This window comes from Nematolebias whitei, chromosome 3, assembly GCF_014905685.2.
Source record: "Nematolebias whitei isolate Nwh7 chromosome 3, NemWhi1, whole genome shotgun sequence".
In the NCBI taxonomy this organism is placed as follows: Eukaryota; Metazoa; Chordata; class Actinopteri; order Cyprinodontiformes; family Rivulidae; genus Nematolebias; species Nematolebias whitei.
The window spans coordinates 33,652,012-33,663,783 of record NC_056500.1 but is presented as its reverse complement, the minus strand read 5'-3'; the positions used below and the strand labels follow the sequence as shown (position 1 = coordinate 33,663,783).

Below are 11,772 nucleotides of genomic sequence, written 5' to 3'. Positions count from 1 at the left end.
AATGGGGCAAGCAGGCAGGAAAGAGGGGAGGTGTGTGTGCGTGTGGGGGGGCTATTTTAAGGGCAGTAACAGGGTCAGGGTCCAACATTTCAAAGCATGTGCCCCACAGGCATGTTGGCAGCCAGCTGATCCGCGGGAGCCTGAAATGATCAATATGCTGGTGATGACAACACATGATGCCTCTGCTGAGACAAACAACACATTTAGCTTCATCCATTTAGACCCCCGTTAACTGCTGCACGTGTTTTAATCATGCACTGCACATTTCAAGACAAAACTGTGTTTATTTTGTTGTTGAAGGGTGTCATTGTGGCTTTGCTCAGGCGTCTGTGGCTGATGTCAGAGCTGGATGATAAGGGGATGCTGTCTGGCCGTTGCAGATATCTGCAAAACTTTTTCACGGATAAGACTTTTATTGTCACTCGTTAGAAGCGCGCCACTTTAATCTGTTACACGTGATAGCAAAGTTTGTCCTGTTTTGCATGCGCTGATCTAAAGATATAATGGAAACCTACCGAGCAGGAGGCAGAAGATGTCGAGCACTATGAGCAGCTTCTTCTTGCTGCTGTCAGCACCATTGTTGTTGTTTAACGTGGACGTTCCTCCGTTCCTCGTCTCTTGGGCCATCGCTTTCTCATACATGTACGATTGCATTTGAAAAGTCCACTTGCAGCTCCTCGGGACCCGCAGCAGCAGCGCAGCTGGAGGTGGACACGCGTGGTTCTGTCAGGATGTGAAAAGTCCTGTTCACCGGGAAACAAACGTCCAAACACCGGAGCTGATGATGATGATGATGATGGTCTGCTGATTAGAGATGAGCGGACCCGCGCCACGCACTCAAACACGTCAACCTCCTTTTAAAAAGGTTGGAATGAAATGTTCCTCCGTTTATCAGACTCGCTCCAAACACTTGAAGAGAGTGAGGATTGAGCTGCGCGCGGACGCTCTGGTTATATCGATCCTCCTCTTCTTCCTCCCCCTGTTCTCTGTTCCCCCCCACCCCCGACAGCTTCAAGGCCCGGCCCTCCTCTTCCCTCTGCTGGGTAGTCTGATCTTCTGGATGGAAAACTTTCTAAGTGCGGCCCCGGCGGACAGGGGCGCACCGAGCGGAAACGGGGGCCCAGGGGGTTTAGGAAAGAGCGCTTTTTTTTTTTTTTTCATTCCACCTTTATTTATACAGGTTAGGCTCACTGAGTCACGAGGACTCATTTCACACGAGAGACCTGTTTTAAACAAACCACAGATAAGGTACAGACAACAATAAACAGCCATAAAATGCATATAAAATAAAAGTAGCGATATAAAACAAAATGAGAACATGCTAGATTATAAAACAAGGTAAAACACTAAAAACAGGACACACGTCTGCATTGATTTTTCCATTGAACTTAACAATGGAACTTTTGCTTTACTGCAAGCGTTCATTTTATTCGGAAAAAGTTGAGCCTGATATGTTTTGCAAAATTTGGTTTAAACAATGTGTCCCTGTGATGGACTTGCCACCTGTCCAGGGTGTACCCCGCCCCTCGCACAGTGATTGCTGGACATGGGCACTGGCGACCCCCGTGACCCAAAATGGAAGAAGCGGGTAAAGATAATGGATGGATGGATGGATGTGTGGATGGATGGATGGATGGATGGATGGAATGCATATTGACCACCACAGTGCTGGCAAAAAAATTTAAACGAAGAAGGAAAACTGTCCAAACATACTGTACTTATATATCATCTTTTTCTGCAATGTGCTTTAAAAGGCTTCTCATTCACACAAACACTCATCCAGCCATTCGATATCTTTACCCATTTCTTCCTTTTTGGGTTGCTGGAGTCACTGGTGCCCATATCCAGCAGTCACTATGAGGCAGGGTACACCCTGAACAGGTCTCCAGTCCATCACAGGGACACATATAGAGACAAACAACCATTCACTCGCTCACTCACACCTAGGGACAATTTAGAATTACCAATCAGTCTAACATGCATGTTTTGGTCTGTAAGAGGAAACCGCAGTACCAGCAGAAAACCCACTCATGCACGAGAACATGCAAACTTTACCCAGAAAGGTCCCGGCGACCTTCTCGCTGAGAAACAACAGCTCTACCAACTGAGTCACGGTGCTGCCCCACAGACAATTAAGCATACATAATTTTTATTTATATTTTATATTATTAAGCAGCACATTTTTCTATGTGGATAGTTCTCACAACTTGCATTACAAATTAGAGCATAATTATTGTCCACTCACATCTGGCCTAGTAATGTGTCATTTGAAAGATAAAATTGTCCCATTTTTTTTCAAGGCCAAAAATAAAATAAAACCTGCTAGCTGTGAGTTGGACAGTGGGCAATAACACTGCAACAAAAATGTTTGCTTATAGTTCTGTGACCACTCAGAGAATTTAGATTAATGCCAAAGGATGTCCAAAACTGTGTTTCACAACCTTTCCTATCAGTTCCAGGTAATATATTCTGTGATGTGGACATAATTCAGGTTTGCCAGAACATTGTTTTTTTTTTGCTTCTGGGTTCGACGTAGTTTGATTCTTCTGAATGTAAGCTATACAAGATATCAGCTGTGAGAAAAGTGCCCAGTTGTATAGATATGCTGGGTGAAAACATCTATTCTCACACATACACCGATAAGAATATTGGGCCTGAGATCGACTCCCCAACCCTCCGATCAGAAGACAACCATCCTGCCTCTTGATAGGATGGTTATCAATAAGGATGTCATGCAATCAGTGCTCAGAGTGCGCAGGTCTCAGCTCTACATCATTAAAGTTTAAATCAATGTCTGTAAAAATTAACTGATTTACAGGCATGTTTGTGCTTGTTAAGATTATTTAGCTGATCAGCTGCAGCTATGCATCTTGGCATCTCGGCTCGTTCTCAGTGATGAGGGGGTTGCTTGAGAGTGTGGTGGTGGTGAACAAAGAGCTGAGTCAAAAGGTAAAGTTCTGGTCGGTCTTTGTTCCAACCCTCACCTGCAGACCTGACGTATGGAGCATGACTGAAAGAACGAGATCCTGGACACAAGCGGCTGAAAACAACTTCTTTCATAGGGTTCTTTCGCAGCCTGAGAAATAGGGGGAGGAGCTCCATCATCTGGGAGGAGCTTGGAGTAGAGCTGCTGCTTTTTCTCATCAAAAGGCGTCAGTTGAGGTGTTCTGGGCATCTGATAAGAATGCCTCCTGACACCTTCCTTTGAAGTTTTCTAGATACGTACTACTGGGAAGACCTCAGGACAGACCCAGAACTCGCTGGAGGGATTGTGTATCTTTTCTGGCCTGGGCATGCCTCAGGGTCCACATGGAGGAGATGGAGAGTGTTGCTGAGGAGAAGGATATCTGGGTTTCTCTCATGGACCTGATGTATCTGCGACCCGAGTATGGACAAGTGAAATGAAGCTGAAAATGATTAGCTGAGGCAACTTGATTGGGGTTGACTCCAAAAGTTAATCAGGTATAGATGTAAACGCAGCTGTTTTTGGCAAATTTCTGATTTTGTTCAAATGATTTCCACTTTTTTGAGCTCATTTCTGCTTCGGTAATTCTAATTGGGCACAATTGCTCTCTCTTCACTTCCTTCAAGTGGTAATTTAAGCTTCCTTCTACACAAAAAATCAGCTACGTTCACCTACTTTCCGCTGTTTTTCTGCTGTTTTGTGCTCCTTTCAACTTTATTCTGCTAACTACAACATCTATGTGCTTCTTCTAACTCCTTTCTGCTAATTTCAGCTTGTTATGCTCCTTTCAGCATATTTCTGCAATTTTCAGCCTTTTCAGCTATATATATAGACTATTTAGCTGTTTCTATGCTAATTTAAGCTTTTTTCAGCGAATTCTACTTGTTTTTGGCTCTCATTTAAATTTTTTCATTCAAATTCGGCATAAATGTGCTCTCACTACTTGCTTCATGGTAATTAAAACTTATTTCTGCTTTTTTAGCTACTATTCAGCTGTTTTTGGCTAATTTCCGCTTTTTTTTTTAGATAATTTCTACTTTTTTGAGCTCATTTCCTCTTCTTTCAGCCTAATTGGGCACAATTGACTTCCTCCACTTGCTTCTGGTAATTTCAGCTTCCTTCTGCCTTTTCATCTACTTTTTATCTGCTCATTTCAGCTTCTTTTAAGGTGATTTACTAATTTTTGTGCTATTTTCGGCTTAAAAAACCAAACAAATTCAGCAAATGTGTGTTCTTTCTGCTTTATTCTGCTACCTTAGGCTTGTTCTTCCATTTCAGCTACTTTAAGTATGTTTTTCGCTAATTTCAGCTATTCTTCAGCCAGTTCTTCAGCAATAAACATTCCCACTGCATTTTCGCAGGAAATGCAATTTCTCTAGTTTATTATATTTTCAGAATTTAATCCATCATCCATTATCTTCACCACTTCTATCTCTGTGGGTCGCAGGAGTCACTGGTGCCCATATCCAGCAGTCACTGTGCCAGAGGCGGGGGACACCCTGGACATGTCTCCAGTCCATTACAGGGACACTTAGAGGCAATTGAGACAAAAAAAAAAATTCACTCTCTCACTTGGGGACAATTGAGTTCCCAAAAACCCTAACATGCATGTTTTTTTGGTCTGTGAGAGGAAACCGGAGTACTCATTCCCACAGGAATGTTTAATAGTGTAATTGTCTTGTTTACTTTAATCATGAATCTTAGAAAATGTGATTTAAAGAAATTCAGAGTATTTAATGACCCAGTTTTCACTTTGGCATTGAAGTCAAAAGCCACAGCTGTTTCTCAACTTGATAGAAATTGCAAACTTTCTCAGAATAAGCCAGCTGTTTTATGCTTTATAAATCAAACTTACACTGCCATCCAGTGGTTGTATACAAGCAGCTCACCTCAGCCTCCGTAAGTTTAAAGAGCCACCTTTGTTTGTTTTCCATTTTTATTTTTCATTTATTAAATGAAGAAGCAAACAATTTTTTTTAAATAAGAAAGAAAACACGTAGGAACTTAAGGAACATGTAAAAAAAAAAACCCCACACAAACTGATAATGTAAATATAATTTTAAATATAATTTATTGTAATTTCTAAGGCATGAACCACAGCAGACATTCGTTCATTCAACCTTTATTTATGAGTAACAAATGAATCAAAACCCAGAATATGAGTCAAACAGCAGCCTTCTAAACAGGATAAAATTATACTTTTTTACTCTACTGCTAATACTAATACAGAAACAGGCAAACATGCCTTTATAATAAAGTTTTCTATAACAAGTTGAATCTGTCATGTGTCAGCATGGCATGCAGGATGTTTTTTGGAATCACTGTTTCATGCCTTTCAGACTGTGTTGTTTTGGCATACTTTAGATGCAAACAAACAAACAAACAAACAAACAAAAAGAAAACAATGTTCAGTAAATTCCTAAGGCAGTCGTCCTCCAATGCAAAAGTTGGGGGGTTCAATTCCACCAACAACCACATGCTAAAGTGTCCATGGGCAAGACACTGAACCCCTCATTGCCTCTGATGTGTGTCCATCAGTGTATGAATGTGATAAATCACTGATTATTCTTTGTTTATATATAGTAGAGTGCTGTATGAATGGGTAAATGAGGCACAGATTGAGTATATGATAAGATAGAAAAGTATTATATAAGTACAGTCCATTTACAAACATCATGGCAAAGGTGGCTCAGGCTCTCCACGTGCCTCATGGCTTGCGTGCATTGATACTGAAACATGCGCTTAAATCGAGAAAGCAGCACAAATAAATCCAGATGTGTGAAATCAAACCGATCTAAGCACGCGTCCTTTTTTTAAATCCCAATCAACGTGGAACTGAGCTCACGAGGGAATACCCGACTCCACCCCTGTCACTCCTCCTTTGCATGTTGGATACTGGTCTCTGCATGTTAATACTGGTCTCTGCATGTTAAAAAACATGTCTAGATGCAGCAAAATGAAGCATTTCATTGAATGGGATCCAGAGACGCTCCTAAGTGTAAAAACTTGTTTGCCACACACGTGAACAGGTTTTGCTCTTGAGTAAAGTAAACCAGGGGGCGCAGGTCTGCTGGAGGGTCCTTTCTAAGACGTTTCCAACGTTACGCACGTGTTTAATAAACAATTACTGTAAACAAAGAGGCACGCAGGAGCTTGGTAGAACTTAAAAAGTTTATTCTTTAGTTGATGCAACAAAACGAGTCGCCAATTAAAGTATTTCCTCCGCGGTGTGGGGAGATTTTATGAATCAGGTCATCCCATCCAGCTGGCACAGCTCAGGGACAACAGAAGTATCTGATCAGTATTTGGTCTGAGTGATCCTTGAAAAAAAAGCTTCCCAATTATTATATTGGTGACGTCATCCCGCATCACTGCTGCCACTGTTCCACAATTACGCACAACTTTACGCTGCTATTTATGAACATATATGATGGTGTAGTGGACCTGAGGAGTCAGATGATGGTTCTGAATTAATTTGCTGATCTGACATCGTTTTCGTGTCAGTGAGAATGAAATGCCTCTTACACACTTACCCCCCCCCCCCCCCACATACACACACACACACACACACACACTTTATGCTCCTCAGTCTGTGCGCCTCGCAGGCGTGTGTGATAAAAATATAAAAACTTTACAGTTCACATTGATTTGAGATTGTTTTGATCGTTTTGGAGGCGCGTTAGATGTTATGTTGTTTAAGGTTAAATGAGGTTCAGTTTCTTGTTTGGATTTAAACCATAAAATAAATAAATCATCTTTTAATATCCTTTAAGTTCAGAAAACCAAACAGTCATATTTCGGTGTATTTACGTGGGTGTCACTACTTCGTAGTCTGATCCTGTGGACTGAAGGTTTGCGTGGAAGCAATCTCACGGCAAGTCAAAAGTGTGCGTGAATTTACGCACACTTTCACGCAACGTTCATGTTGATACATCCCGACTCGTGCATTGGACCTGGCGCACGCAACCTTTTCGTGCGTACGCAACGTTGACACATGAGGCCCCTGATTTTTTAAAAAGCATTTTTGTTTTGCTCGCCGTCATGTCTGCTCGGTGGAGGCTCCACGTTGTGGTTTCTCGCAGCTAAAGTGCCCGCCCCTCCGTGTGCCCCACAGGCTGCCAGCCGGCAGCACGCCCACCGCACCGAGCGGACCCTGCCGTCCGTAACCGAGAAGATGGCTGAGCGGCAACAACAGAAGCACGAAGGCAGGGTAAAAATCGGCCATTACATCCTCGGCGACACGCTCGGAGTAGGGACATTCGGCAAAGTAAAGAGTTAAGTCGTTTTATTTGTATAACACTGAAGGTAATGTGGGCGTTTTGTGTCTGCCGGACGGAGTAGTTAACCTTAACTAGTGTCCCTGTCTGCTGTTTTAACGCACCGTGTTTAACTTGACAGCACGCAGTTTGCGTAACAGAGCGCTTTAGAAGTAGAAACAACCTGGATTTCTGACGTAACAGTGATTTGAGAATCCCCCGCTTCAAAGTCAAATTCTTCCACCGAAGAAGCTTTCGGTAGCTACAGTTATCAGCTATGGCAGGTGGAATTACCTGGAAGACAACAAACCAGCAAAGCAACACTCATTATTATTATTTTCTCTTTAACAAATAATTATTTATAGTTTAGGTCCCGTCTCGTGGTTAGGGTCGGATAAAGCTCACTTATAGTAAACGAACATTTGTTGTTTTAAAGCTGTGCTAGCTTGTTAGATATCATATTTGGATGGCTAATTCAGGAAAAAAAAAAACATTTCGGGACAATGTAGTTTTTAATGTAGCAAGCTATTATTTTTTCCAGGTAGTTTTTCCACGTCTCGTAATGACCTTGTGCTTTTCACCCTGTTTTTATGAGTGCGCAGTTTAAATTAAGATGAGCTGCCATCATGGCTCAAGTTTAAATCCTCTGCGCAGGAGAAATCAGATCAAATCATTACAACAATAAATTAGGAACATTATCTGCATGCTGCATCAAAATAGAAAAAAATGTTATTTTGTGCCACAGATTAGGCACACATTCATTACTCAGTGTGTTTCAGCTGTTTAGAGCAAATAACAAAACGAACAAACAAGAAAAAAAAGCAAATTTAATTCCATTTTTCTGCAGCGCATAATTTGCTGCAAGCATGAGAGAGTGGTGGTGAAGAGGGTAGAGAAGGTGGGCCTGGATTGGAAGGTCGCTGGTTCGACTCCCTGGACCGACAACCTTTTTAAAAAAATGTGGTTGGGAAAGGTGAAACACTCACACCTGCCTCCACCCTCATTCGCCCCACACTGTGCCCTTGAGCAAGGCACTTAAACCCAACCATCTGCTCCCCAGAGCATCCTAGATGGCAGCTCTTTGCTCCACACAGAAGGCTCAAGGGTATCTGGTGTAAAATCAATTGTCAAGTCTTCATGTGAGTTAGTTCGCTGTGACGACCCCTGAAGAAGGGAGCGACCGAAAGACAAAAATCTTTTTTTTTTGTAGCAATCCACCAGCTTGTAGTCATTTTTGATGTCCTTGTCACAAACTTCTTTATGCTTCATTATAGCTCATCTGTATGGTGTGTTTCCCGTGTGCGTTCTGCTGTTGTAGTTGGTGAGCATCAGTTGACAGGACATAAAGTGGCTGTGAAGATCCTGAACAGGCAGAAGATCCGCAGTCTCGATGTTGTGGGGAAGATCAAGCGAGAGATTCAGAATCTCAAGCTGTTCCGACACCCACACATCATCAAGCTGTAAGTGGAGAAATACAACACATTCTTTCATCGTATTTTAGACTCCTGGTGCTGTCAGGCCTTATAGATATGGAACTTATTGGTTTATAGGTTTTGTATTAACAGTTTATGATCACTTGGCTTTGTTGGACTGACCATGCTCACAAATTTCTTGTAGGTAGAGCACAAATACACTAATGTCCTCCCTCTTTCACCCACACATACACAGAGACACAAGCCTGGACAGAGATAAAAATAAAATCTCAAGCAAAGATAATGAGCAATGCTTTAAATCAGTGGTGTCCAGTCTTGGTCCTGGAGGACCACTAGATGTTTCCCCACACAACACGCCCAATTCAATGCTGTGTCTTTCTCTTAGTCAAACCATTATATTTCTCTGTCTGAATAACCTCAGTGTTATTTTTAGGATGTGGCAGCAAAGATTAGTCCATACTTTCACACCCTTAGGTGATAACAGATAGGAGCTCCCAGGTCATTTACAAAAGTGCTGCGTAACTTTGTAAACAGTGCTGCCTAGCAACAAATACTTTAGCTATCGGTCATGCATGCATGCAGACCAGTGCACGGTAGTCTAGAACATTTTCAACATGTTTGTAGAAAATGACACAGCTTTAAATAATTAATAGCTTTATTTGTTCTTAATAAAGAGTCTTAAAACCTTTGTATGTTTGCATGTTGGGGGTAAATGAAAACACTTGTAATTTGTGTTGTTTTTTTCCTGCACTAAGACTCTCTGGCGTCACTTGGCTCAACAAGAAAGCAACAGACTGTGATGAATTGTAGAATTTCCCACAAGTAATAATTCGTGCTACTTGGCTTTCAATTTAATAAAGCTGACCTTTATGAAAATATTACCTACGCTCAGCCTTTATTTTGTGTATGTGTTATGTGCATACTTGGGAGTTCATAAAATGAGTTTATAGGCTTGAGTGAGATTTAATAATAAACTGTAGAGATTGCATGTGAAAGGCTAATAAATGTGAAGGAAGTCCACATCAGTACACTGAAGTTCATGCTCATTAATCCAGGTATAAATCCAACAATGTTTAGTCAGGTCATCTGGACCTGGACCTCATTCACATCAGTACATTTGCTTTTTCTTGCTCCAGCTACCAAGTGATTAGCACACCAACAGATTTCTTCATGGTCATGGAGTATGTATCAGGAGGTGAGCTGTTTGACTACATCTGCAAAAATGGACGGGTAAGACATTTTCATTTTTAATTAACTGGCTTGTAGTTTGACATCCCAGACTACTGGGCACCATAGACACCAAGTCATCAGAAAGGAATTTAATTTCTCAACATTATGGTTATTTGGCCAAAGAAAGTTTGAAATGGTTTAATGCCCTAATCTTTGGGGTGCATCTATTAATTTTTTTGTAAAACACAAAAGATTTATGAACAGTTCAAGCAAAATCTGAATTTGGTAAGTTCCTTTAATTTAACAGTAATCTTTTGCTACACATCTTCATTCAGCTGTTCCCTCTTCACTGGTGTCCACAGGGAGCATCCTCTTCCCTGTCCTCACTCTAACTACCTCCATTTTGTCTCTAACTGCATCCATATATCTCCTCCTTCCTTGTCTTTTTCCTGGCAGCTGTATTTCTAACATCCTTCTACCATTATACCCACTGTCCCTCCTCTGGACATGTCCAAACCATCTCAGTCTCTATCTTTATCTCCAACTTGTTCAAACTGTTCTGTACTTCTGATGATCTCATTCCTAATCTTATCCATACTGGTCACTTTTAGAGAGAACCTCAACATCTTCAGCTGCACTTGCTGTTCTTTCTCCTGTCTTTGTGTCCATGTCTATGTCTCCAAACCATGCACCATAGCTAGTCTCACTACTGTCTCGTAAACTTTTATTTTGACCTTTGCTGACACCCTTTTGTCACACATCATTTCTGAAACTGTTCTCCATCCACTCCATCCTGACTCAACTCTCTTTTTCATTTCTTTACCACACTTCCCATTTTCTTGGACTGTCAACCCTAATGGGCCTGGAACACTCCATCTGAAGCCGAACAGTCGATGTGCAGTCACATGGTTGTGGGACATTTGTTTTCACACACACACCTTTCATAGTCCCCAAGACACAGAGCTCCTGTGATCCCCCCCCCCCCCCCCCCGCGCGCTGCAGTATACGTTATGATGCGGGTTTCTTCCTGCCAGAGTCTCCACTCCGTCCCTGCGTCCTCCATTTGTCCACAAATCTGTCATAAAGAAAACGCCACACTTTTCAGCAGACAGACTCCTCCATACATGATGTCTGCACAATCTCCATTCAGGAGGTTTTGGCCATTGGACTAATTTAGTGTGTTTGAAGAGTTTTACAACTGAATGTCTTGAGCGCATTTCCACATTGATGAACACATCCTCAAACTTTTGACCAATCACACAGTCCTTGGAGCATATGCCTGTGAGAAAAAGTTCGTCCAAGGCTTGTGTCGAGAAGGGATGGGCGAAGCTGCCCTGCAAACAAAATTATGCAATTTTCATCACACAACTACGACAATGAGAGACAATTTAAACACTTTGGATGGACTATGCCGGGCTCTTAAATACTTGGAGTCATGAAACTTTGTGACCTCTGCTCCTTGTAGCCTTATTGTTCCACTTGCCTCCTTCTGATTCACAAACATGGCCACAAATAACTAAATACATGAACAGTAGGCCCTCGCTACTTCGCACTTCATTTTTCGTGGACTCGCTCTATTGCGGCTTTTCAAAATAAGTTTGGATGTGACGCACAATTGGCTGATTGACGGATGAGCGACACAATCAGCATGGCATTTTTAATTAAAATAAATTGTTTAAAATTTGTGTGCAGCCCACAGCTCGTCTTGCAGCATGTCATATCTCTGCTCTGCAGCGGAGAAGTGGGCGTGGCCGAGAGCGCTGGCAGATGGCAGAGAGCAGCCGGAGGCAGAGAGCTGAGATCATGACATGCTATGCTCTTTTAGAGCGTTTAGTGTTTAGAAACATTGTTCAGAATATTGTAAGAGTGTGGGAAGGGTTTAAAACGCCTTTATACACACACGTGTATATATATATATATATATATATATATATATATATATATATAT

At 41.8% G+C, this 11,772-nt stretch overlaps 2 protein-coding genes across 2 annotated transcripts in view; one reads left to right on the top strand and one right to left on the bottom strand.

Annotated features, from left to right (window-relative positions):
* The window catches only part of plpp3 (phospholipid phosphatase 3), a 31,796-nt gene extending 31,154 nt beyond the window's left edge, over positions 1-642 (bottom strand). The window contains exon 1 of the mRNA XM_037674303.1: positions 544-642. Within this exon, the coding sequence (XP_037530231.1) occupies positions 544-642 (99 nt within the window). The remainder of the gene's footprint in view (positions 1-543) is intronic.
* Positions 643-6,960: 6,318 nt separating this feature from the next.
* prkaa2 (protein kinase, AMP-activated, alpha 2 catalytic subunit) overlaps positions 6,961-11,772 on the top strand; it is a gene marked incomplete in the record, with an annotated part of 45,956 nt that continues 41,144 nt past the window's right edge. The window contains 3 exon segments of the mRNA XM_037698219.1: positions 6,961-7,239; positions 8,540-8,681; positions 9,791-9,884. Of these exon segments, the coding sequence (XP_037554147.1) occupies positions 7,140-7,239; positions 8,540-8,681; positions 9,791-9,884 (336 nt within the window).